Here is a 26738-nt window from a genome sequence, read left to right on the forward strand (position 1 = left end):
TCACGTAACCGCATCCACAGTGGGACACGTCTTTCAGGGCAACCTCAGTCCTCGTTCCTGGATCGTGATCACTCATATTTGGCTCAGAAATAAACTGGGTCTTAACTCCCTCCAAGGCGAGAACTGTTTTGTGTCTACAGGATCAAGGCAATTAGCTCCCCTGGAGCAGGGCTCCCGTTACTGGTAACTTTAGGACGAAGTCTGCCTTTGTCCTCAAGCCTTTTGCGGCAGCACCTCATATTGTTCACCGGGCAAGCCTTCGCAGAACCGGCTACTTCTGTTTCATAAGGGGTGAGGGATCTGTCTCTAGTGGGTTGCCTGTGACGCGCGTCGACAGCATTGGGGTTTCAAGCTTACTCAATTCCCAGACTGTTGGTTTGGAATTGGCAATCGGCTTTGTCCACAGCGTTCCCGTGTGGTTGGAAAGGGCGGGGGGCAGAATCTGGACCGCTCCAGAGAGCCTGGCGCTGCCATTTGGGGCTGCGCACCCGCAGCGTTGCTCTGGGTACCACCCGCCTCCCACATCCCTATTTTTAGCCGCTGCAGCCGGGGCCACGTGACAGAGGAGGCGGTACGGCGGGCGCCCCGCCCTCGCGGCGCCGCGGCGCAGCATCCCGCAGAGCGCCGAGCCCCGGGCCTGCGGCTGCGGCGATGAAGATCTGGAGCTCCGAGCACGTGTTCGGGTGAGCGGGCTGAGGGCTGCGCTGGGAAATGAGTGGACCAGGCCGAAGCCGCGCGTCCTCGGGAAGGGGCGGGGATCGGGGAGAGACAGGCGCTCCGGGTCCGGGATCGCGGGGTAGGGAGCCGGGAGCGGGGCGGTCGGTGTGCGGCGCAGGCCTCTGCATCCTCAACCCGGCCTCTGCGGGGCTGCAGGCTGCACCGGCGACCCGTCCGGAGTTGCGCAGCGGGTGTCACCGACCATGCCCGCGGGGCTTGAGGCTGGGGGGAGAACTAGATGGGAGGAAGGTATTTGGGGCGTTTGGTCCTGAATACCTGTGCACACGGATGCCTCAAAGCCCACCCCGGAGACACGGCGAACTGCCTCAGTGTCCTCCTGACCCAAGGGCGCCTTCCACCCATGTCGAGTGAGTGTTTTAATAGCTCTTCAAAGAAAAAAGATTTTTGAGAGTTTCTGATCCTGCCTAGAGAACCTTCTCGTTGAGCAGGGGGTGGAAGTGGGGAGACTGCAAGAAACAGATTTGTCATCCGTTGCCTTTTAAAGTGTAAAATTTTAATAAAAATGTGTCACCTGACTTCAGAACTTCCGACTTCTTTATTTTTAGTTTTTGATGGTGCTGGGGATCGAACCCAGTACTTTGAGCCTGCTAGAAAAGTGTCCCACCACTGAGCCTACAGCATCCACCTTTGGAAAAAACAAAAACAAAAAACACCCAACTTTTAAAAAAGGCGATGGTGGTGCACGCCTGTAATCTAGGCACTCGGGAGGCAGAGGCAGGCTGTAAGTTCAAGGCCAGCCTGGTCTACAGAGTGAGTTCCAGGAAAGGCTCCAAGGCCCTGTCTTCAGAAACAAAACCAAAAACAAACAAACAAATCGGGAAACCTCAGAATGGGTGGTATGTAATTTTTGGTAGTTTGCAGCCTTTCTGAAAAAGGTTCTCCCAAGATTCAGGCATAATAATTTGTACTGTCTGAATGCAGAGAAGAAGGAAAGCCAGTAAGTACAGGGATGCCCGAGTATTGATTGACTGAGACCCTCTGAGAGCTGCTCCCAGGGTCCTGAAATGTGGACCGACCCTGAAACCACTGTTGACATTTTTGACCATTTTGCAGCTTCTGTCCTTTTATTTTTTTAAATCCTATTGTTTTGTAATTTTGAAATCTCTAATGTGTTACCACCCATTTTTAACGTTGTGGTGTGTGTGTGTTGGGGTTTTCTTTCCTTTTCTTTCTTTCTTTCTTTTCTTGAGACAGGGTCCCACTGTGTAGCCTTAGCTGGCCTGGAGCTTGCTATGTAGACCAGGCTGGCCCCGAGATCACAGAGATTTGCCTGCCTCTGCTTCCCCAGTGCTGAGATTAAAGGCATATACCACTGCAGTTGGCCCTTTTTAGTACTTTTAAAATTACATTTAATTAATTACTTGTGAGGTGTGTGTGTGTGTGTGTGTGTGTGTGTGTGTGTGCCAGTGTGCAAGTGGCAGTCAGGACAGCATGGGGGAGACTATTCTCAACCCCGACCTTGTGGATCAGGAGGTCCAGCTGAGGTTTGACGTCAGGCATCGTTAGCTGCTGAGCCATCCAGTCGGCCCCCAGATGCCCATTTGAAAGGGTATCCTACAGTTCTGGGCTGGGGAGATGGCTCCCTGGTTAAAGTCCTTGTCATGCAAGTGTGAGGACTCAGATCCCCAGAACTCGAGTGACTATCAGTGAGTACCCCAGCCGGCCTGTGATTCGAGCTTGGTGAGGTGGACATGGTGATGGCTGGAGCAAGCTAGCTAGCAAAACCGGCCTGCCTCAGTGAATAGCACATAAGGATGCTCAACGAGGATTCTCTGCCTCAGCCTAGGGCCTCCGCAAGCATGCACACCCCAGGGCACCTATGTATAGCACTCACACTCACACTCACGCACGCCACGCGTGAGAAGAGACAGAAGTTAAATGTATCATACAGTTGAGTGCTTTTTAGCATATTTACAGAAATTAGGTTTTTTTCCTTGCCGATTGTGCAGCCATCACCATGGTGCCAGCTTTGGAACATTTCTGTTATCTTCTAAAGAGGTACAGAACCTGATGTTTGAGATGCACTTCTCATTCCTGCTCAGGGCAACCACTGCTTTGTTTCTGTAGATTTTTTTTTTTTCTGGATATCTTGTATAAATGGTCATACACAAAAACAAAACAAATAGTCATACACTATGTGGTGGTCTGTGCCTGGTTTCTTTTGGAAAGCATCTTATTTTATTTTATTTTTTGAGGCTCACTCTTACGTGGTAGCATGTGTCGGTTCTTGGTTTTGTGTCCCAGGTCCCCTGCCAGTGTCTGATGCTGGCACTGTTCACAGGGAGGAAGCTCACACAGAGACCAGGTGTCCTTCCAGAGTAAGTGCAGGAGTAGGCCTCCGGCGGGCCGTCAGCACACACTCACTGCTGTAGAGCTTTGAGGAGACGGACCTACAGCTAGCTTGCTTTCTAGCCAGGAGCTGGAAAGGGAAATTAACCTTCCAGATAGGCTGAGGATGTCCACTTTCCTCTCTCTCTCTTTTTTTTTCAACTAAGGCAGCCAAGATGGTAAATTTCCTTCCAAAGGTTTGTGCCAAAAGCCATGTGTATATATATATATATATATATATATTTCCCAAATAAAAATCAGTGACATCATCCAAAAAAAAAAAAAAAATCAGTGACATCATCTCGTAAGGATCTTTTGGCAGTTTCTTTTTCTCCCACAAGTGTGTTTTTGAGACTTATCCATGCTGAGATACGTATCTATGGATATAAATTGATACACATATAGCACGATTATATTAGCTGAACAATCACCCCCTTTATGACTGTGCTAAAATTTGCCCTGTCTCTTATTGAGAGAACGCATGTGTTTCTGCTATACTGATTACCTGTGATGATCAATATTGGCTGTTACCTTGGATTGAGAGACATCTGGAGATTAGGAAGGCACACCTCTGGGTATGTTTGCGAGGGCTTTTCCATAGGGTGGTTCTCAACCTTGCTAATGTGACCCCTTAATACAATTCCTCATGCTGTGGTGACCCCCCCCCAACAAAAAATTATTTTCGTTGCTACTTCATAACTGTAATCTCGCTGTTAGGAATCGTAATGTAAATATCTGATATGCACATGGTCTTAGGCGACCCCCGTGAGAGGGTTGTTAGACCCCAAAGGGGTCACGACCCACAGGTTGAGAACCACTGCCATAGATTCGTTAGTGAGGTCTCTGCCCTAAGCCGTGGTGTAATATTTTGAAAACGGGAGATGGTGGAACCATGTACGTTGGGGCCTTGTTGGAGGCAGTCACCTGAGGTGTATCATTGGAGGGCTATGTCTTGGCCTCCACCCCTTTTCTTAATCCTGCTCTCTGTCTGTCTCGAGGTGAGCTGCTGTGCTCTCCTGCATGGCCTCTGCCATTATGTTCTGTCTCGTCTCAGGCACAGGAGCACCAGGGACAAGGGACCATGAGCCCAAGTCAATCTTTCCTTCTCTTAAATTGTTTCTTTGGGATATCTGTCAGAGTGGCTGACAAAGGGGCCACTTAGGCCAGCAGATCTTAGGCTGTTCAGCCATAGAACTTACTTTACACTCTTGGAAATATTGAGGCCCTCGGTTTTTGCTTATGTTGATTATATCTTTTTTTAAAAATTATTTATTTATGTATTTTTTATGTATGAGTACTCTGCATGTATTTCTGTATGCCAGAAGAGGACAGCAGATAGATCCCATTAGAGATGGTTGTGAGCCACTGTGTGAGTGCTAGGAATTGAACTTAGGACTTTTGGAAGAGCAGCTAGTGCTCCTAACTGCTGATTATCTCTTTTACTAGTTACAACATCAGAGAGCCAAGTATACCGGCATAGCACTTGTATGCTGTGTACTGAAAGCCATGCATAGTGTAACCCAGCACTTAGGAAGGGGGTACTGAGGCACACCTCGCCTGAATACAGAGACCCTATCTTAAAAAACAACCAGCCAACTCTGTATTAGAAATTGCAATTGAAATTTTAAAATACTCATTACAATGAACAATAGTAAACCTTTTTTTGACACAGAGTTTCATGTCGTCCAGGCCGGCTCACTATGGAGCTGAGGATCACTTTGGACTTTTGATCCTCTGTGTCCATTTCCTGAGTGCTTAGGTGATAGGCCACGTGTGAAACCCTGGGTTCAGTCCCCAACACCATAAACTTGATGTGGTGGTACATGCTGTCATCCCAGCATTCGGGAGGCAGAGGCAGGAAATTCAGGAGTTCAAGGCTAGCTGAGCATATATGAGACCCTCTCTGTTTCTTTTTTTAAGATGCCTGCATGACAAAAGAGGGCATCAGATCCCATTATAGACGGTTGTGAGCCACCATGTGGTTGCTGGGAATTGAACTCAGGACCTCTGGAAGAGCAGTCAGTGCTCTCAACCGCTAAGTCATTTCTCCAGCCCTCCCCCCCCCCCAACAATAAAAAACAGAACAAAACAAAACAAAAAAACCTTAATAATCGTATTTTTCAAAAACTGGAGAACTGGTACTTTAAAAATAATATGCATGATATCTGGATTTCTGTAGCTTGATTCTCTTATCGGTAGAGGTATCTGCATCCAGTGTTTTGCAATATATTGCTTTGGTTGAAGTGTGTGGGTAAAGTCCAGCCTCACACAGATAGGGAGCTGGAAAAGGTAAGTATGTTTTTGTAACTTTCCTTTACTGCTATGACCAAAAAATGATACCTTCTTAAAAAGTAGTAATATAAAACTGGGAGCAGAGAACAGAAAAACAAGTCCTGCTGAGTGAATCTCCGCCTCCCGCCCGAGAGACACTTGCACCCATTCTTTGGATTGTGTGTGCCCCCCGGGTTTGTAGTATGGGACAGTTAGGCTCATGGTAATGGACACAAGTTTTCTAAAATTTGAGCTTTCGTTCAAAAGCTCGGGTTTTATCTTTGATAACAAACACTAAAGATGCTTGCCTTAACATGACAGGCTCGCTCGCTCCCTTAGCTTCCCAGAAAACATCTGCCAAGTCCCCAAGTTTGAGCCCACAGTGTGTGCATTGTTCTCCCAAGGGCAAGCCGTGGGTGGCGAGAGGCAGCGGTGAATTGGGTGGGCTCCCAACACGACAGCCCGCTAGACCCAGGGCAGCCTGAGAGCGGCTTGTTCCACAGAAGCCTTTCTGGCACACACACCCTGTTCTCTTGCAGATTGTCAAGGAGTCCTCAGAGGTCGAGTGATGATAAAATTAATGACATTGCCATTTCATCACATGCTCCTGAGAGACTCCTGGGCTGTTTCCCTGAGTGCGTGTGAGCAGCAGCGACCAGGCTGTGGTCTGGAGCCTGGCCTGCAGTGCTGGGAGACTCCAGCACTTAAAGAGCCGTCACTGTGAATGCGGATACGCTGAGAGAGCTAGTCATGTCCCAACCACACTGTGACAACCACCTCCTAAGCGGGTCCAGAGCCTCCAGGGTGTGGCCCACACTCTTCAAGACCCGATGGAGGTAGGGTATAGCTGAGTTTCTGGTCCTGTGACTGCCTCTTAATCACTCTATCCCTAAACCTTCCCCTCTCCAGCTTTTAGAAATAAGCAAACTCAGGCTGGGCCATGGTGGCGCACGCCTTTAACCCCAGCACTCCAGAGGCAGAGGCAGGCGGATCTCTGAGTTCGAGGCCAGCCTGGTCTACAGAGAGGAAAGGCACAAAGCTACACAGAGAAACCCTGTGTAGAAACCCTAAAAACAAAACAACAACAACAACAAAACAAAAGAACAAACTCGGAAAAAGCAGAGTCCTGGACACACAGTGGGTCCCCTGGGCTAACCGGTCCTCTTACTGCTTGCTTGGTTTCATGTGCATTCCCACCTTTGGTCTTTGGCCTGGATGATTTAGGCAAATCTTGGACATTGGTTTCTACCACCCTGCCTTGCCTGGGGTTCTCCCTGGCATGTGTGATGACTGATCTTGGTTGTTGACTTCACTGGCTCTTGAATCAACTCAAGTGTAAGCTGCTGGGCACACCTGTGCGGGGATTTTTGAAGTGGGAAGATTCGCCTGATGGCCACACAGGTCAAAGGACATGGAAGAGGGAAGCTTTGCACTCTGTCTGCTTGCTTTCATTCCTGCTGGCGAGTTCATCCTTCCTGTTGCTATGGCATCTCTTCACTGACATTAGAACCACTTCTCTGGGATTCCAACACAGCCTGAAGACCAGCAGCTCCCTGGGAGTCCTCCAGGCCTTCGGCACCAGATTCTCAGCCTCTCCAGTGTGAGACAGCCATTTTGGGACTATCTGGTCTGCCATATCATGTAAGCCAATCTAATAGATCCCATATATATATGTTCATATATATATTATATCAGGAGTTCAAGGCCAGCTGAACACATATGAGACCCTCTCTCAACAATTAAAAAAAATTAAAAACTTAACAACTGTATTTTCTATAAATTAAAAGACTGGTACTTTAAAAATAATATGCATGAAGCTGGGTGGTGGTGGCATATGCCTTTAATCCCAGCACTGGGGAGGCAGAGCCAGGCAGATCTCTGTGAGTTTGAGGACAGCCTGGTCTACAGAGTGAGATCCAGGACAGGCACCAAAACTACCCAGAGAAACCCTGTCTTAAAAAAACAAAACAAAACAAAATTATATGCATGATTTCTGTAGCTTGACTCTTTTATCTACCTCTGCATCCAGTGTTTTGCAATATTTATTGCCCTGGTTGAGGTGTGTGGATAAAGTCCAGCCTTACACAGATATATAATATTATATATAATATAATATAATAATTCTTATAAGCTGGGCGGCGGTGGCGCACGCCTTTAATCCCAGCACTGGGGAGGCAGAGCAAGGCAGATCTCTGTGAGTTCGAGGCCAGCCTGGTCTACAGAGCGAGATCCAGGACAGGCTCCAAAACTACACAGAGAAACTCTGTCTCAAAACAACAACAAAACAACAACAACAAAAATTCATATATATCACACACACACACACATACACACACACACATACACACACACACACGCATTCTATCAGTTCTCTTCCGTTAGAGAACTCTAATACAGCATGGAAGCCAAGGTCCATCCTCCCACCTGCTCTCTCTGGTTCCAGGCCAACTCTGGTATGGATGTTTGGGACCATTCCCGAATGAATGGCAACAGAAGCCCCCCTCCTTTGGGGTAGGACTCAGTTGAACCATATCCCAGCGAATAGCTGGGACTCCGCCTCTTGAGAATGGTGTCCATCCAACTCCTTGTCTGCCTAAACACGGTAGAGAGCGCTTTGTGCCCTTGCAGCTTCTGTAGGCAATGGCCCAGCAGACCCTCCGTTACCAGGCTTGCTGGCTGGCTGTGTGTTTGTATTTCAGCCAGGGGGTGCAATAGTGACTTTGGTGCCTAGACTTTGCTACTTTATATACTTTTTTTGTTTTTTCCAGGCAGGGTTTCTTTCTGTAGCCTGGGCTGCCCTGGAACTTGCTCTGTAGACCAGGTTAGCCTCAAACTACAGATCTGCCTGCCTCTGCCCTCCCTGCTGGGATTAAAGGTGTGTGCCACCAAACCGGGCTGGACTTGGTCACTTTAAGATTCCTGGAAGCTCTCAACTGCTGATAATTCCAGTTCCAGGGGACCCCATGCCTTTTTCTAGCCTCCATGGGCACCACACACACCACTGGTGCACATATAAACATACAAATAAAACACCACACACATAAAATAAAATCTTTAAAAAATAAAGATGTTTTGAGGCAGTGGTGGTGCATGCCTTTGATCCCAGCATTCTGGATTTGAGAGAAGCATCCAAACTTTATTCAAACTTCTAAGTGGAACATGGCTCGAAGCAATTCAGGTTTTTTTTTTTTCTTTTTCTTTCTTTCTTTTTTTTTTTTAATGTGTATGAGTGTCTTGCCTGCATGCATGTTTGTGCATCACGTGTGTACCTAGCACATGTATGTTTGTGCACCACGTGTGGCCTCGATCTCAGAGATCCACCTACGTGCTAGGATTAAAGGTGTTTTTAAAAGGTTTTAATTGTGGGGCTGGGATGCTCAGTGGTTAAGAGCATTTGCTACACTCCTAGAGGACCTGAATTCAGTTCCCAGTCCCCACATGGCAGCTTACAACCATTTGGAAATCCAGTTCCAGGGGATCTGGAACTGACTTCCGCAGGCACTAGGCACACACGTGGTGCACAACCATACGTGCAGGCAAGACACTCAGACACCCCTCCCCCCCCCAAAAAAAAAAAACTTGCATTGCTTCAAGCCACGTTCCACTTAGAAGTTTGAAAGAGGTGCAGATGCTCCTTTCAAATCCAGACTGCAGGCTGAAGATGTCATGAGTCAAAAATGCTGGGGGAGTGGCCGGGCAGTCAAAAAGCATGTACTGCTCTTGTAGAGGACCCGGGTGGGGCTGCCGTAACGCCTACTTCAGCGGATCTGACGTCCTTTTGTTCTGTTCTGAAAGTGAAAAACGATGACTGTGAAATACACATTTGTACCGTTATAAAGTCGATCATGTCCTACATCCAGTCAGCTGGGAACTGTCCTTAGTTGGTTCTTGGTAGCATTGAGCAGGTGGGAACAAAAGCCTGCTTGGGTACCCTTGGGTGTTCTGCGTGGACGTCCTTCAGCATACCTCGCTACCTACCGGATAGCTGGGCGGTCAGGTAGGACTATAAACGCCAGTGGAAGTCAGGGTCCAGCCTGCATTAAGGACAGCAGACAACGTTTCTCCAGCAAGGTTGCAGACAGGGAGACCTGTCTCACTGCTAAGAAGTCCCCACAAAAGGTTTCCACCTCGTGTGGGCTGGAGGAGAGCCAGGAGAGGAAAAACCTGAGGTCCCCTGAGCTTGATGGCTCTGCATAGGCCCAGCACAGATTTGGGGAGACCTGGGCTCAGACAGAACCCCGGACAGCCTTCCCTGCGTAGACACAGGAGCCTCAGCCTCAGGGCCACTTCCTTGGCTGATTGTGTTTTCTTGCCAGCCATCCCTGGGATACGGTGATCAAGGCTGCCATGCGGAAGTACCCAAACCCGATGAACCCGTGCGTGGTGGGCGTGGATGTGCTGGAGCGCAGCGTGGACGGCTGTGGGCGCCTGCACAGTCTGCGCCTGCTCAGCACTGAGTGGGGGCTGCCGGTCCTCGTGCGTGCGGTGAGCCTCCCCGCGTGGCCGCCCGCACTTACTGCCAGGGATGCCACGAATGGTTGGGCAAGGTCCCTGCAGCCCCGCACCCCCTTCTCCTCGATTGGATGGTCCGTGGGTCCCGTTCTGCTCTCTGGGAAGGACACTAGTCACTCTGGGTTAAGTGAGCTGGGTGGCCTTTCTTCAGTGACATCTGCGAGGGCCCAGAACCTCACATTTTGTAATGCTGCAGTTGACAGATCTTTTACATAAGGACTTCAAGTAGACACAACCCAGCCCATCCTCGCTCTTAAGAGCCCGGGATGGGGTCGGGTGGAGATTGTAACAGACAGGACAGCTTTCTCCTGCCTGGTCGCACACTGACCTCCCGCTACTCGGAACCCAGGTCCATGCATGGCCCTAGAGTCCCCAGCTGTCTTCTTGTGACTCCTTGGCCACTCCTGGATCCTAAGGTGTCAGGACGCCAGTTCTTCGCGTCAGAGCTCTTGTCAGCAGAGGAGCCTCTCTTCTCAGGACCCCCGGGGTTCCCTGGTTAAATTTTTGTCAAAACATTCATTACTGTCGTGTGTTCAACTCGTAAATCCGTTTTCTAATATCTACCAAGGGGTTGACCCCTCCCTCACCGCTGTCTCCACAGATAGAGAGCATTTGTCGTAAAGTAAAGAGTAACTGGCCTTCAGCATGTCACTAGTTTTGTTTTGTCTCTTAGATTTTGGGAGCCAACAGGACCTTGACATACATCAAAGAGCGCTCTGTCGTGGATCCGGCTGCAAGGAAAATGGAGCTGTGTTCCACCAATGTAAGCCAAGGTCTAAGCTGGGAAAGGCGCTTAACGCTTCTAGGCAATGGTGCTAATGCCTCCCTTCAACTGTATTTCTGCTTGCCTTTTGCTCTAAATGTGCTTATTTTTAGTAGGAATGTTGGATTTATTTGTGGTGTTTTGTCTTTGTTTTGTTTTGAAACAGGGGTCTCATTGTACTCCAGGTCAGCCTGGAACTCTCTGGATAGTCCAAGGTGGTCTTAAATTTGCTATAATCCTCCTGCTTCGCCTCTGGAGTGCTGAGGCTACACCACACCTACCTTTTCCTAGTCTTTCTGTTCAAGTATAATCAACATATAGACTAGGCCGAGGGGTGGTGGTGTATGTGCCAGGCGGATCTCTGAGTTCCACGACAGACAGCTCCATAGTGAGACCCTGCCTCAAAATAAGTAAACAAACAAAATAAATACAATAAAAAGAGAGAAAAAGGCAATAGCCAGCTAGATAAGAGAACTGAGTCTGGGTGAACTATTGCATTGGATGGCTGTAGATAACAATGTGTGTATTTTTTTATATATAATAATAATAATAATAATAATAATAATAATAATAATAATAATATAAGAAGAAGGAGAAGAAGGAAAAGACAGGTTCCACTATGTAGTTCTAGCTGGCCTAGAGTATCCTATGAAGACCAGGCTGGCCATGAACTCATGGATATCCTTCAGATGTGTGTCACCACGCCCAGCTAACAATATATATGTTTTAAAAGAACCGGAAGGAAATATTTAAGAGTGGCTTCACCAAAAAGATGTAAATATTTGAGGAAACAGATATGTTTACCCTGACTTTTTTTGTTTGTTTGTTTGTTTGTTTTTCGGTTTTTCGAGACAGGGTTTCTCTATGTAGCTTTGTGCCTTTCCTGGAACTCACTTGGTAGCCCAGGCTGGCCTCGAACTCACAGAGATCCGCTTGCCTCTGCCTCCCAAGTGCTGGGATTAAAGGCGTGCGCCACCAGTGCCCAGCTACCCTGACTTTTTAATTTTACTTTTTTTTTTAATTAAGAAAATTTTTTAAATTTAAATTTTACTTTTAATTATGTATTTTGAGACAGGGTCTTACTAGGTAAACCAGACTGGCCTGGAACTCCCAGAGATCACCTGCCTCTGCCGTCCTAGTCCTGGGATTAGCCCTTACTTACCCTGACTTGAATGTTACACAGTGTATTTAATGACACATTGAAGTATCACTATGCCCATATATGTGTACAGTTTTCATATATTAATACAAATAGGGATGAGACAAACATGCACAAAACTTTCCCACCGTGTGAGCAAACAGTCAGGAAAAGCAACAGATATGATCAAACCCAATAGCCTCCAGAAGGTGTCCCCAGTCATAGAAGCGTGTGCGCGGGCCTGCGAACACCACAGCCAGCAGAGTGACGTCCATGAGAGGCAAGAAGGCAGTTTGGTCCCACATGACTCCGTAGCTGGTGTTGGTTCGGACTCTGGGAATCTGACCCCAGGAAGTTTGTTTTAGGCACCTTTAAGCACAGCACAATTTGGTAGAAAGTTTTCTGGTGATGATTATCAGTCTCGTGTGCATAACAAAGCTTAAGACGTGTCAACATGGACACTCTTTGGTAAAGTCCAAGTGACGTCGTCCATAAAGAAGGGTTCTATAGATTAACTGAGAAAACAGGCTCAAGATGAGGAGGAGGATCCCGTGTGGTCTCAGCCACACAGATGGCACAGAAGTCACCAGGCTATTAACCATATCCACTCCCAGCCTTCTAGGTGGAAAACGGGCCATATAGCCCTCTCTGTGAAGAGACAACCTTGTGTGTTTAACATGCCTGGTTCCCCTCGTGCTTATCTGTGAGCGCGAGGACCTCCATGCCTCCTACAGTAGAGATCCTGCTAGAGGCGTTTGCTTTGAAATCGGGTCTCACTGTGTTAACCTGGTTAGCCTCAAATTCCCAAGCTCAAGTCATTCTCTGGCCTCAGCCTCCAGAGTCGCAGTGTGTCACTTGGAGTTGCCTCTAGATACCATCATACCCTGATAGGTGGCCATTATTTGTTTTGCTTGTCCCATGCTTGAGGTCAGACTCAGGGACTCATGTGTAGTAGGTAAGCGCTCTACCATGGAACTACATCTCCAACTCCTTAGGGGTCATTTTTGAAGCTGCTTTCCAGCCGGAGAGATGGTTCAGGGCATAAAGGTCCTTGGTGCCAAGACTTAGGACCTGAGTTCAATCCCCGGAACACACGTGGTAGAAGGAGAGAGCCCGCTCTCAGCCTCTCCTTTTGTCTTCACTGTGTGCCGTGGCATGCTTAACCCACACACCTACATGCACCAAGTGAATAGATATAATAAAATGCAACAGCCATGTTCCCCCTTCCTCTTATTTCTCTTAATTAAAATTGCATATATAGAGCTGGGCGGTGGTGGCGCACGCCTTTAGTCCCAGCACTCGGGAAGCAGAGGCCAGCTCGCACTACAGAGTGAGTTCCAGGACAACCAGGACTACACAGAAAAACTCTTTCCCCTCCCAGCCCCCAAAGCATATACAGGGGCTGGAGAGATGGCTTAGCAGTGATGAGCACTTGTGGCTCTTGCAGAGGCCCTGGGATCATTTCCCAGCACCCACATGGTGGCTTACAACCATCTGTAACTCCAGTTCCAGGGGATCCAACATCCTCCTCTGACCTCTATAGGTATTAGGCACCGTATGTGGTGCGTATACATTCATGCAAGCAGAACATTCATACATGTAAAATAAAATAAATAAAAATTAAAAAATTCTTTTTTCTTTTCTTTTGTTTTGTTTTTGGAGACAAGGTTTCTCTGTGTAACAGTCCTGCCTGTTCTGGAACTCACTTTGTAGACCAGGCTGGCCTTGAACTGAGAGATCTGCCTGCCTCTGCCTCTCAAGTGCTGGGATTAAAGGTGTGTGCCACCACTGCCCAGCCAGCCTAAGTGACTTCTGTGTTGTTTTAGGGCCAGGCCAATCCTGACTCCCATGGGCACTATGTTTACCTGGTCATTCTCTCCACACCTTTGAGCATTGTTTCTACGTCAACAAGAATCCATCTTACAGATGAAGCCATGTGTACTTTGTAAAGAGCTTCAGTGTAAACATGCCTTAAGCTTTGTTGTGCTCACAGGGCTGAGTTAATTATCATCTGAAAACTTTCCCCCCAAAACTGTGCAGTGATTAAGTATGGTAGAAATGAACGAGCTGACGTCAGACTCTCGGAGTCTTTGCCCAGCACTGGTTACCTAAATCGGACTGAACCGAATTCCATTCTTAGTGCCTCATGGACCATTTCCCTGCAGTCCAGAAAGCCTGCGGGGACCCTCCTCATTCATTGACCAGGGTGGCAGCCTCATGTGGCCTTTTAATTAGGATTAAATAAAATGTAAACGTGCCGTGCCTCAGTCTGCATCCTGGGTGTTCATTAGCCCCAGGTGTTTGTAGCTGACAGACAGATGCAGCGTCGTAGTACCAACAGAGAGTTCTGTTCACTCTGCTCTTCTAGCGGCATTTTAAGGTTTTTGTTTTGTTTTTTTTTTAAAGCTGCATGTGTGGTGTGAGTGTGCCACTGCATGCGTATGGAAGTCAGAGTACAGCTTTATGGAGTCACGTCTGTCCTTCCTTCTTTCCGTGGGTGCCAAGAACCAAACTCAGGTTGCTAGGCCTGTGTGGCAAGCGCCTTTATCTGTGGAGCTATCTCACTGGTCTAGGTAGGTTTTAGTAGCAAATACGAACAGTAAGTCAGCTTGCTGACCGGAAGTAGCTGGAGACAAGGCTGCTGAAGCTTCTGTGTGGATCCCGACACCTAGCACATCCAGTCCAGAGCCAGGACCCCCAATCCAGTTTGGCACAAGGATAGGAAAGTTCCGGGCGGTGGTGGCGCATGTCTTTAATCCCAGCACTCAGGAGGCAGAGGCAGGCGGATCTCTGTGAGTTCGAGGCCAGCCTGGGCTACCAAGTGAGTTCCAGGAAAGGCGCAAAGCTACACAGAGAAACCCTGTTTCGAAAAACCAAAAAAGAAAAAAGAAAAACAGGAAAGTTCGCTACTGTTACTGTGGACACTAATTGGGAATTGTCTGTCTCACGGCTGCCGATGGGCTTGGCAGTGTATGGGTGCCTTGAAGGCAGATCCCTCCTCAGGTATGGGGAGGGAGAGATTAATGATCATCAGAAGAAGCTGCCCAGTCTGTCCCTAGCACACAGTGCAGAGGGGGTTGGTGGCACAGGATGTTTCCTTTCTCTGGCTTTCATAAGTGCTAATTTGGGGCTGGAAATGTAGATGGTTTGGAAGGAAATATAAGAAACTCAGAAAGCTGGGCGGTGGTGGCACATGCCTTTAATCCCAGCACTTGGGAGGCAGAGCCAGGTGGATCTCTGTGAGTTCGAGGCCAGCCTGGGCTACAGAGCAAGATCCAGGAAAGGCACCAAACTACACAGAGAAACCCTATCTCAAAAAAACCGGAAAAAAAAAAAAAGCTATATATATATATATATATAAAGTGGTTTTTTGAGACAGGGTTTTACTGTGTAGCCCTGGCTGTCCTGGAACTCACTCTGTAGACGAGGCCGCCCTCAAACTCACAGAGATCAGCCTGCCTCTGCCTCCCAAGTGCTGGAATTGAAGGTGTGCCACCACTGCCTCACTGGCCTTTAAAAAAAAAATTATGTGTTTGTTCATTTTGTTTTTTAAAGATCACACTCACGAATCTGGTGTCAGTGAACGAGAGACTGGTGTACACACCTCATCCAGAGAACCCTGAAAAGTGAGTCATCTCTTCCTGGGATGGAACATGGAACAGCAGGGGAGGATGGAGCCTCCTTCTCAGGTTGATCAGCCCCTCACTTCTGCTCTTCTGCAGGACTGTGCTCACCCAAGAAGCCATCATCACTGTGAAGGGGATTAGCCTTGGGAGCTATCTGGAAAGCCTAATGGCTAACACGATATCCTCCAATGCCAAGAAGGTGCATACCTCAGGATGGGGCCTGGTGCACTTGGTGGTAATGTGCCAGCTGAAGTGGTGACATGTCTGGTCCTCCTGAGGACTGGGGTCTTTGTAGCTGAGCTCTTAAGGCCACAGCATACCCCCGCTGTGTTTTTCTAGTGGGAACGTAGCTTGAATAGAACTATGTTCTATTTCAAACTAGAGATACAGAAAGGCTGGCTGGGATCTGAGGGCAAAGGCATCTGTCCTAGTCGGTTACTATTGCTGTGAAATCCATTCCAGTCTCTCTGGTCTCCACACGGCAGCTTTGGCTCTGGGATTTGGGGACGTCTTAGGTCTCCCTCGGGTGTGGATTTGCCGTTAGCCTAAGAGGGGTGTCGACTTTGGGAGAGCCCAAGCTGGTGCATTCTTTAACTCATTAGAGAAATCTAGGCATTGAAAACATCCTATCGTGTTTCCGGGCTTGAATACCCTGCTTACGTGGACCGTGACTCAGGAAAGTTATTGCCACATCTTTGCCACGGGAGTTCCCTCCTGCGTCGCAGGTCAGTGCCTTGCTGCATGCAGCAGGAACTGAAGTCCTTCTGTGTCGTTGCAGGGGTGGGCTGCCATTGAGTGGATAATCGAACATTCCGAGAGCGCCATAAGCTAACAGGTCTGCACCCGTGCCTGCTGACACAAGGGGACAACCGCAGCAACGTCTTAACCAGGTACAGAGCTCTAGCTTTTTATTACCGGTGCGCATGCGGTGTGCATGAGAGAACGCTCGTTTGTCGGTCCTCTGCTTCCTGCTGTCTGTCCATCCTCTTTCGTTTCCTTGGCTTGTGCCAAGACGTCTTTCCAGGGTATACCTGAGCTGTTAACTGGATTCTGAGGAAGGGAGTGTAGCGCTTGCTGCCCCGAGGTCTCAGTACCTGGCTGCCTGAACATTCCTCGGGATTCTCACTGCTGATGACAATGAATAGGCCCACAGCGTTATGGCAGATTTAATCTTGAGTGTCTTTGTCTTGGGCAAAATTTGCACTTTCTGGAAATATTGTTATCGTTTTTTATTAGCTGGGGAGCGGGACCCCGGACCTCACAAGGGCTGCCTTGAGTAAGGGCTCCCTCCCTGCACTCCCAGTCTGTCCACGTTCCTCTTCCTGTTCAGTCACTTGGTGCGAGCCAGTGTTCATCAACTGGGTTGTGTCACTTTAGTGGCAGAGGCGTTTCTGTTATCTTCATGATCGGCCCAGGTGTTCCTAGGCTTCCTCAGCCCCCAGGAGTTTGAGGCTTGGTTGGCTGGCACTCATCATCACAGAAAGAGTTCCGCTTCCCTTCCGGAGGGGGCCTCCTCACTTCCTGTCTGGAAACCCCTGTGAAGCTGCTGATGGCTACTGCTCGCTTCCCTCCCCTGCCCCCAGCCCTCCCGTTTGCTCGCTCGCCCCTGTGTCCCACGGCCAACAAGCCGAGGGGGTCTGAGGGATCCTTAAGACCGTCTTGCTGCTTTTTCCTAAGTCAGCAAAGCTTGCCGGGGAACTTGACCTTGACTCCAAGGCCAAGACCTGCCGTGGGGCCTCTGAGCCTCAGCCTGAGCTGAGCTTGTTGTAGGGGGTCTGTGTGTGGAGAGAGGGAGGCCTGATGTGAGTCTAGGCTCCTCAGGTTCTGTTCCTTCCTAACGAGAACTAAATTGTCCCCACCTCCAGTCTGTTATCTCACCAAAAAGAGTCAAAGAAGAAAGGAGGAATGGATGGACCAAGAAGATGAAAGGCAAGTGTGGATGTGGTTCCTGCCAAGTCGGGAAGAGGCGGGGCCTGCTGGAATCTTCCCTGTCCGTGGTGACCTCCAGTACAGCATCAGGCCCAGGCACCAGCCGTGCGAGGCTCTGGTTCCTGGGAGTGGTGTGGAGCCCTCCTCGGCCAGGCTCTGCTGCAGGTACTGTGCCAGGCTGGGACAGTCCTGGGCTGCACGGCCCCTGCTGCGTTGGTTTTCAGCTTTCACCCGCTTCCCCTGGCAGGAGTGCCACCTCCAACTGCCGAGTCCAGTTACTTCACCAAAGGAGAGCTCCCCTCTCCTCAGGCCCTGCCAGCTAAGCCAGGGCAGGTCCCCCAAACCTTCCCCCCCCGGGGGGGGGGGGGCCTGGCTGCTGTCCTCTGTTCCTGGTGGCCCTTCGTCCTTCTAGTGTTCCACTTGCCTCTGTGAAGAAGGTGAAGAAGAAGTTGCTTTCTGACCCTCAGGGTCCCCATCATGTACTGTATCAAAAAAAAAGGGGGGAGGGGGATGCAGAACTCTCTGCAGAAGCCACTGTGGGTTCCAGCGGCAACTGGGATTTTCAAGCTCAAACTGGCCCTGTGTAACTGAAGATGACCTTGAACCCTTGTTCTTCCTGCTTCCAACTTCCCAAGTGCTGGGATTCCCGACTTGGGCCACTGTCCTTGGCTCTTTCTGGTTGTTGTTGTTATTGAGATAGATCTTGCTGTGTGGCCCTGGCTGTTCTGAAGCTCATGGCAATCCCCCTGCCTCAGCATCTCAAGTGCTGGAATCACAGGTGTGCAGCGCCATGCCTGGGCTGGGATTCTTGTCAAGTCCTGACTACCTTCTCAGCTTCTCCCAACTAAAAAGAGAGGATGTGGAGCTCCCGCTATGTAACAAAGAGCCTCCCAGCTAATTCCCACCCCCCACCCCCACCCCGTGGTCCTGGGGTCCTGCAGGCTGTGGGTGGTGGCTTTGTGCTCCTGGCCTAGTTGAAACCCCTCCCGCGAGCCCGCTTTACCTCCTGCCTCAGTTCTGTGTTCCTCACTTTCTCCTTGTAGTAGTCTTTTCCTTCCTTCCTTCCTTCCTTCCTTCCTTCCTTCCTTCCTTCCTTCCTTCCTTCCTTCCTTCCTTCCTTCCTTCCTTCCTTCCTTCCTTTTTTTTGGGGGGTGGTGGTGGTGGCATGTCTCAAGACAGGGCTTCTCTGTGTAGTCCTGGCTGTCCTGGAACTCACTGTGTAGACCAGGCTGGCCTCGAACTCACAGAGATCTGCCTGCCTCTGCTGGAATTAAAGGTGTGCACCACTGCCGGGCCTCTCCTTGTAGTATTCTGAGTAACCCAGGCTGGCCTTCCACCCACTGTGTAGATGAGGCTGACCTTGAACTCCGTCTACCTTTCAAGTACTAGAATTACAGGTGAGCACCATCATGCCTGGCTTTCTACCATCTTTAAATCAAGGTTGTTTAAAACACTAAAGGTGTTTGTAGAAACATGTATATATGTATATGCAATTGATGTTTGTAGTTTAAAAGAGGCATTAAATCTATTGTCGCGTATAGACCTCTGTTCTCCCTCCATCAGTCAACTCACCATTTTTACAGACCCTTCTAGAATCTTTCTATGCCTATGAAAGTTTATGTCTATCTTTTTCTTTCATTAAACTTGGGTTCATACTGTAACTATCTTTGTGACTGTCTCTGTTCTACTTTTAAACAAGTGTCCTTTTTTATGCGCATTTCTATCTCACCTGTCTGTGTGTGTTTGAGGATGTCTGATCCCCTGGAACTGGAGTTACAGAGAGTTATGAGCCGCCATGTGGGGGCTGGGAATTGAACTCTGGTCCTCTGGAAGAGCAGCCAGTGCTCTTAACTGCTGAGCCATCTCTCCAGCCCTAAACAACAGTGTCTTGAAAAGTCCCTGCTGAAAGCCTGGGTCACACGCACGGCTCCTGAGGCTACTGAAGGCTTCTTGCCAGTCCCCGCATCTGTCCCTGTAGTAAGGTGGCGGGACCCGGTGTGACACCAGGCTTCTCTTTGTGTGAACGGCTCCTCCACACTTCCCCACTTTGAGATGGTTATAGACTATTGATTGACAGCTTGATTGGAGTAGGAAATACCTAGGGCATTAAGGAGGAACGCTCTTGGGTGTGTCTGTGGTTTTTTTTTTTTTTTTTTTTTTTTTTAAAGATTCTGCATGCCAGATCTCATTACAGATGGCTGTGAGCCACCATGTGGTTGCTGGGAATTGAACTCAGGCAGTCAGTGCTCTTAACCGCTGAGCCATCTCTCCAGCCCATGTCTGTGTTTTTAGAGAGGTTTGGCTGAAAAGAGGACACCTCCCCTCTCTGTGGGAGCACGGTTTGTCCCATGGGCGAGGGCCCCAGACTTAACAGAAGGGGAATAGGACAATGTCAGCAGAGTACTGGTGTTCCTGTCCTGCTTCCTGATTGGTGCAGCCACAATGGACTGCATCCCTGTGAACTATGTTGAACCTTTCTTTCCTGAAGCCGCTTTCTGGCAGGGATTTGGTCACATCAGTGAGAGAAGTATATAATACTCGTTTCGAGTATATACCGACTTAAGGGAGGGTAGTCATCGTTTTTAATGTAAGTTCTGTGTAAAGTTGTTTGGTTCTGTAGCTTCCGCTTTGGTTGGAAGTGGATTCCACTGCGCTTCCTTTTGGGACTTCATCAGCATAAAAGTAAATGTTTTATGATCTAGTGTTGTTATACATAGACCTTACTTTTCAAGTTGAGAAAACAGGCAGAAGTCAACTCTAAAAATACAGTACCGTGTCGGCGTCACACATCCCACTCCATAGGCGGGCGGTACCCCGGGTTCTTGGAAGAGACAGCTCAAGGGACAGCCTGGTATCCCAGGATGCTCCACGGAAGAGTTCCATAGATTCCCAAAGTAACAAAACCCACAGGGAAAACACAAACCAGGAGCCGAATGGGGGCACAAAACAGAATACAGTGTGTGCGGGAAGCCACAGGGGCTTCTAGGAAGGCCATGGTGCTGGCATAATCTTGGCAGAGTTGAGAGGCCTTGGAGTTCAGTCACTGACCCTCGAATGCAGACTCGGAGAACATGTGGGCTGCAGCCGTGAGAGTGTGGGAGACCATGCAGGGGATGGAGGCTGGGGCCGGGTCCACTGCTGTGGCGCCGTCCCCCAGGTCTGCAGTCAGCTCACACAAGGAAAGGGTGCCGGTGGGCTCCTTTCTTGGTAGGAAGATTGTTTTGTTAGTTTTAGGAAGTTGATTATACTTCCCCAGACTCCATCTTTTCTCCCGTTCAGGATGTTGAGGGAAAAGGCTCCCTTGTACCGCACTCACCCGCCAACAGCGTTTGTGGTGCCTTTTGACCAATGTGGCTGGGATAGACTGTGGTTATGACCCTTGGTTTCTCAAAAAGCACGCTGTCCCCAGAGAGCGGGATGTGTGGTTTAAACACGAGAGTCCGTAGTGTCCCCGTGGGCTTGTTAACTCTGGGCTTCAGGTGGCCCCACAGCACCCCTTGTTCTGCATTGGCTTGCTGGTGGTTCTGGTGCAGCAGCTGGGCACATGGCTGAGAAACAGCACACCTGGCAGTGTGTGACCTCCCACCTGAGCTGTGGGATCACTTGTTCCTGCCTGCTTGTCTCCTCCTAATGTTCCAGCCATTCCACATGCACGGGTTACCAGAGCATCGTCTTCCTATGAGCTCGGCCTTAGTGTGAATGTAGGACATGGATTGTCAATACTGTTTGTCTAACAAGTAATACAAAATACATGTTTCATTTTCGGTTGGAATATGATTAGAATTTTCTTTATTGTTTAAACACTTAACTTGTAGAGGAGAAGAGGGAAAGATAAGGACAGTTATAGAGTTGTTTAAGTTTTGGCCTTTGGGCCAGTGAGATGCTCTGAGTAGAGGCTCGCTGCCAAGCTCGGACCAGGAACTCATATCGTGGAAGGAGTAACAGACCTCTACAGGTTGTTCTCTCTCTTCCAGTGGCACACACACAAACACACATACACATGAAAGTAAGCGCAGTTTTAAAAATGTGTTGTTTTCCCCTGTGTATGTGGTGTGTGTGTGTGTGTGTGCGCGCGTGCGCGCATGCTGATGTCTGTGTACACATTTGTGTGCACATGTGGAGGCCAGAGGTCTACATCAGGTGTCTTCCTTCTCTCTCTCCACCTTATTTATTTTGAATTTTTGAGACAGACTATGTAGTCTTGGCTGGCTTGGAACTCCCCACGTAGAGCAGGCTGGCCTCCAACTCACAGAGATCCACCTGAGTGCTGGGATGGAAACCTTTGCTACCACACCCAGCCACCACCTTCTCCTGAGATAGGGTCTCTCACTGAAACTGGGAGCTCACAGATTTGACAAGACTGGCTAGCTTGTAAGGTTGGGGTCCTCCTGTCCCAGTGTCCTCTGCACTAGGACTACAGGCACAAGCCACTCTGCATTGCTTTTTTTCCATGGGTGCTGGGGACCAGAACTCAGGTCCTCACGCTTGGGTACAGGTTAGCACTTTGCTGTCTAAACCATCTCCCCAGCCGCAAAATTGCTGTTAATTTAAAGTAGATTTGTTTTTATTGGTGGATGTGTCACAAGAGTGCAGATGCCTGTGGAAGCGGATGGACTGGACCAGATCCCCTGGAGCTGGAGTTACACCCGATGTGGGTGTTGGGAACTGAACTCTGGTCCTCTGGAAGGCCAGCCAGAGCCCTGGCCTGCTGAGTCACTTCTCCCACCCCCCGTAGAGAAGTCTTGATGGGACTTGATGTCACAACACCACTCACTAAGCCTAGCAGCCTGCTCATGAAACCCAGGAAGCCATGCTCGGCTTAAGTCATAGCCACTTGTCAGGCCAATCCCAGATGCCTCTAGCGCCACTGAGTCATGAAGACTTGATATTCCAAATCGTTTGGTACAAACCATTTCAAACAGCCGTGGCTTGGCAGTGCCTACAGGAGCCAGGGCATTCAGCTGCTGAGAGCTTGCCCTACACTCGACGCCCACCTGGGGACTGTAACATTTGTAAGGCTAAAGGTCCTGAGGCTAGTACAGTGACTGTAACATTGGAGGGTGACACTGTGGCTGTGGCCGCTGCTTACTGCTCCCACTGAAAGGAAAGCTGCTACCGGGCTCAGTGCCTGCCCATGGTTCCTATCCAGGTTGGGCAGAAAGACTCTCAGCTGGACTGGTGACAATACCTCATGAGCTACCTTGCCAATATCAGATGTGTGTGGCTTTGCTTTATACATGCATTTGTCCCACACCATCTTCAGGGGACCTCAAGGGACACCCAAACCTCCAGATTCTCAAGCCCTTCACATGAAATGGGAGTGTTTGTATGTATTCTGGGCATTTCCCTGTGTGCTAAATCATGTCTCATTACAGAGCCTCTAGCTGTGTCTCTCCCAGGAATCAGGCAGGCATCATGTGGAGTTGATAAGCGATCCATGCCAGGACCTTACCATTCTTCCAGAGCTGTTCTCCCCCCCCCCCCCAACTGTGAACAAGCCCACCTACCCCACCTCCAGGCCCAAGACAGCCTTGACTCATCGTCGTCGTCACTTATCTAGTGCTTTCCCACCGTTGATTCCTGGGCTTGGAGGCTACCTCACGTGTGGAACTCCCCGGATCCTTGATCTAGAAACCCCTAAGATAAGGCATTCTCTGTCTAGACACCTGTAAGGGAGAGCATCCACATCCCCTTTCTAGAAACTGTAAGTGGGCATTCAGAACCTGTAAGGGAGGGCATTCCATTTGTTATTTCAGAAAGGAAGGCTGTCTCCCTGTAAGACTCATGCTTCCTGTGGCATGATGCTACAACTCTGCTGATATTCTTGGGACTGGAGGGGATTGACAGCTCTTCCCTTTCAGGACCCTTGATGGCTACCTTTCCCAGTGAAACTCGTCTTTGGGCCCAAAGGCTTGCTTCTCTCCTTTAGGGCCTCACCATGGCTGCCTGTGTCCATGGCACTGTAACTTGTCCTCATGAAGTTCTTCTAAGACAATTCATCTCAGTTTTTTTCAGTGAACCTGCAACATTTTTATTTTTAAGACTTTTTAAGTGATATAATACTTAATTTAGCATGCAATACAAATAGTTATTATAGTGTGTTGTTTAAGGAATAATGAGTTTCCAGGTTTGGCAAGTAAGGAGTTAAGCATCATGGGTAACTTGGTACTGGCACTCTCCATGTTTGCCACACATCACTAGAATGGTATTCAAGGGAAGATGGTGTTCCCTCTTACAAGTTGGGTTTCCTGGACCCTGTAAAAGGGATGCTCTGTGCAGTCAGGCTTCCTTGTAGAGAATCACTAGGATTGCTTCTAAAAGCTTCTCTACCCACCTGGCTTAGGAATCAATAATAAAATCCTATCTATAGGACTGGAGAGATGACCCAGCTCTTAAGAGCAGAAGATCCCAGTCTCTAGCACCTATGTGATGGCTACTAACCTTCTGTAACTCCAATTCCAAGGATCTGATGCCCTCTTCTGGCTCTTAGGCACCAGGCGCACATGAGGTACACAGACATACATGTAGGCAAACATTCATTCACACAAAATAAAAATAAATACAAATCTTGAACACACACACACACACACACACACACACACACACACACACACATACACACACACAATCTACTTACCTATTTGTGCCAGTGGGTTTTGGCTTCTGAAGTGGTGTTTGCCTTTGTATTTGTAATCAGCCACATTCTGGTGCTATGATATGGGAGCTTGCTATATCCTGTCTCTGCCATTTCCTCTCCGACCTAGGCTCCTTTAGGGCTGAGCCTATGGAAACGCTTTTTCTTTGGTGTGCTCACACTGAGCCACACCCCCAGGCTCAAAACAATTCTATACATTCTGTTAGAACCTTGGTGTTTCTCACCACCCCCCGATTTGAAACTGGATTGTACTGGGAACTTGAGGTAGTTAGGGAAGGTGCCCTGCAAGAGCCAGGTGTCTGGTCTTTACAGGGATCTGAGAAAACTTAGGTGGGCATGTGCCTGCTGAACATGCAAGAAACATGGGCACAAATACCCACTCCAAAGGGCTGTGAACATCATAGCATGATGTTGCTGGTGCCGAGAGGCTGGGCTTGAGAATGCAAGGTTGCAGTGATGGAGCTCACTTATTCAGGGAGGGTATTTTCAGTTTTTGTCAACTTTTAAGTCATTAGTAAGAGCCATCAACTGTGAAACTATCAAGTAGCAATTAGCACTTAGTAGAACCCATTTGGGTCTCCAGCCTGTCTTTTCAAGTTCTGTGCTGGCTGCTGGTTATAGCACACTTTACCAGGGCAGGAGCTGGCAAGCCAAGCTTGCTGCGAGAAATAGTTTTGCTATTTTCAGAGGGTGTGGGGAAAAAAAAACCAACTCCAGGCTATCTGACAGAGACGCCGAGGCCCACGAAACCTGGAACACTTCCCATCTGGCCCTTTGCTGTCCTGTTTTGTAAGGATGCCACTGTGTTCAATCATTGCAAATTAACCACATTTGTTTCACCAGACAGCTTTCCCCTCCCCTCCTCATCGATACGTAGTTCTGCTTCCATCTGCCAACACAAAATCCCACTAAGGCTTTTTCCTCTGATGCTTCTGTGCAGCCATTCAGACAGGGAAACCTCCCCTTGAAGGCCTCAGATCCATTTTTGTTTCATATTCTTACTGTCCCAGTCTATGCTGATGGTCACTTCCATGATGGTCCCAGGAGGCTGTGCCCCATGACCCCTCCTAAGCTCTGCTGTCTGCATCCATACAGGCCACTGCACTCAGTCCCATAACAGCATGTACTGAGGGGGGCTGTGACTCAGTCTGCCATATGGTAAGGTTACCGAGGAGCCTGGCGGGTCCCTAGGGCACTCAGCTGTGTGAGGAGCCACGTGGGAAGCAGAGTTGCCCCCAGTCTAGCCTTCAAGTAAGGATGTCCACTGGCATCTCTGATGCCACTCTGCATGGAAATGTGGTCCCACGCTGCTGCTGAACTCCTGACCCACAAACTTTTGCTCTAATAAAGGCTCATAAAATCGAGGTGGTTTTTAGGTAATTAGTTACACAGCCATAGATGGTTCCCAGGTTACCTTCCAACTGGCCTCCCTTTACATTGCTCCATTCACTCTAAGTTTTCCCAAATAATCTTGTCTTGACCTTCCCTGACTAGAGAGCCTTTAGAGAAGTTTAATTCCGTTTTTATTTATTTATTTTTATTTTTTTCAAGACAGGGTTTCTCTGTGTAGTTTTGGTGCCTGTCCTGGATCTCACTCAGTAGTCCAGGCTGACCTCGAACTCACAGAGATCCTCCTGGCTCTGCCTCCCAAGTGCTGGGATTAAAGGTGTGTGCCACCGCTGCTCGGCCCATTTATTTTTATTTTAGAGAGGTTCCTTACTCTTTTCTGGGGACAGTAAAAGTCAAGGCTGAGGTCCAGGCACCAACAGTGATGTGGCCGGCAGACAGCACTTGCTCTCCCTCTGAGCTGCCTTCACTCGGCACAGAGCTGGCTTTGTTCTATGCCACTCAGGGCACCCTAAGTTAACATCATCAGTTCCTTGAGAATTACATTGTGTGGATCAATTTTGTTTTAAATTGTCACCTGTGTATGTGAGCAGTCTATGATGAATCTTTCCAGAGTCACGATCAGATGAAGTACTTTGCACACAAAGAGCTGGGCCTTGGTGGTGCCTCCCTGTGATCCGAGCACTTGGGGAAGTAGAGGCAGGAGAATCAGAAATTCAAGGCTAGCCTGGGCTGTATGAGGTCCTGCCTCAACAAACAGCTTTCATCATGGTCTCTCTAGGTTTACTTTTCATCCTGTTGTAGCCTGCCTCAGGAGCACCCGTTCCCACCCCTTCTCCATGCCCTGGGGACCCTGCCTCTCGGTGTGGAGCCTGGTCCGCTAGCTCTTTCCCAATGCCCCTCTCAGCCTTTCCTCCTAGCCCACCTCCTTTCCTTTGTGTTCCCTGCAGACCTGCGCAAGTATTCTCTACCAAGATCCCAGAGCCTCTCCACTTGCCTGGGATCCAGTGGGGTGCAGCAATCAAAGAACAGAATACTCGCGCGCCCCCAACAAAGGCAAGACCAGATATCCACACCAAGAAGCACCTCGCACAGCACATCTCCACATGCCTAGGGTCCTCGTATAAACTACAAACACTAATAGTCAAGACAATATGTTTCCTCTAGCAAGACAGGGAAGAGAAAAATCTCAGGTGTTGAAGATAAAGGTAGAAGAAATAAATAGAAGTGGTCAAAGAAAACCACTGGGCTGGAGAGATGGCTCAGATGTTAAGAGCACTGGCTGCTCTTCCAGAGGTCCTGAGTTCAATTCCCAGCAACCACATGGTGGCTCACAACCATCTGTAATGAGATCTGGCACTCTCTTCTGGCCTGCAGGGACACATGCAGGCAGAACACTGTATACATAATAAACAAACAAACCTTAAATTT

The 26738-nt window shown here is 48.9% G+C and overlaps 1 protein-coding gene across 2 annotated transcripts; it reads left to right on the forward strand.

Annotated features, from left to right (window-relative positions):
- Positions 1 to 565: 565 nt before the first annotated feature.
- Positions 566 to 26738, forward strand: Prelid3a (PRELI domain containing 3A). Of its 2 annotated transcripts, none has more exons than XM_006970070.4 (7): positions 566 to 683; positions 9654 to 9822; positions 10523 to 10612; positions 15306 to 15376; positions 15473 to 15575; positions 16155 to 16266; positions 17242 to 18964. In XM_006970070.4, the coding sequence occupies exons 1-6, from the start codon at positions 652 to 654 to the stop codon at positions 16206 to 16208; spliced, it is 519 nt and encodes a 172-aa protein (XP_006970132.1). In that variant the 5' UTR covers positions 566 to 651; the 3' UTR covers positions 16209 to 16266; positions 17242 to 18964. The 2 variants fall into 2 exon arrangements, with proteins under 2 accessions (XP_006970132.1, XP_076411516.1); XM_076555401.1 differs by lacking the exon at positions 17242 to 18964 and adding an exon at positions 26258 to 26738 and having other exon boundaries at positions 585 to 683.

This window comes from Peromyscus maniculatus, chromosome 19, assembly GCF_049852395.1.
Source record: "Peromyscus maniculatus bairdii isolate BWxNUB_F1_BW_parent chromosome 19, HU_Pman_BW_mat_3.1, whole genome shotgun sequence".
NCBI classification, from domain to species: Eukaryota; Metazoa; Chordata; class Mammalia; order Rodentia; family Cricetidae; genus Peromyscus; species Peromyscus maniculatus.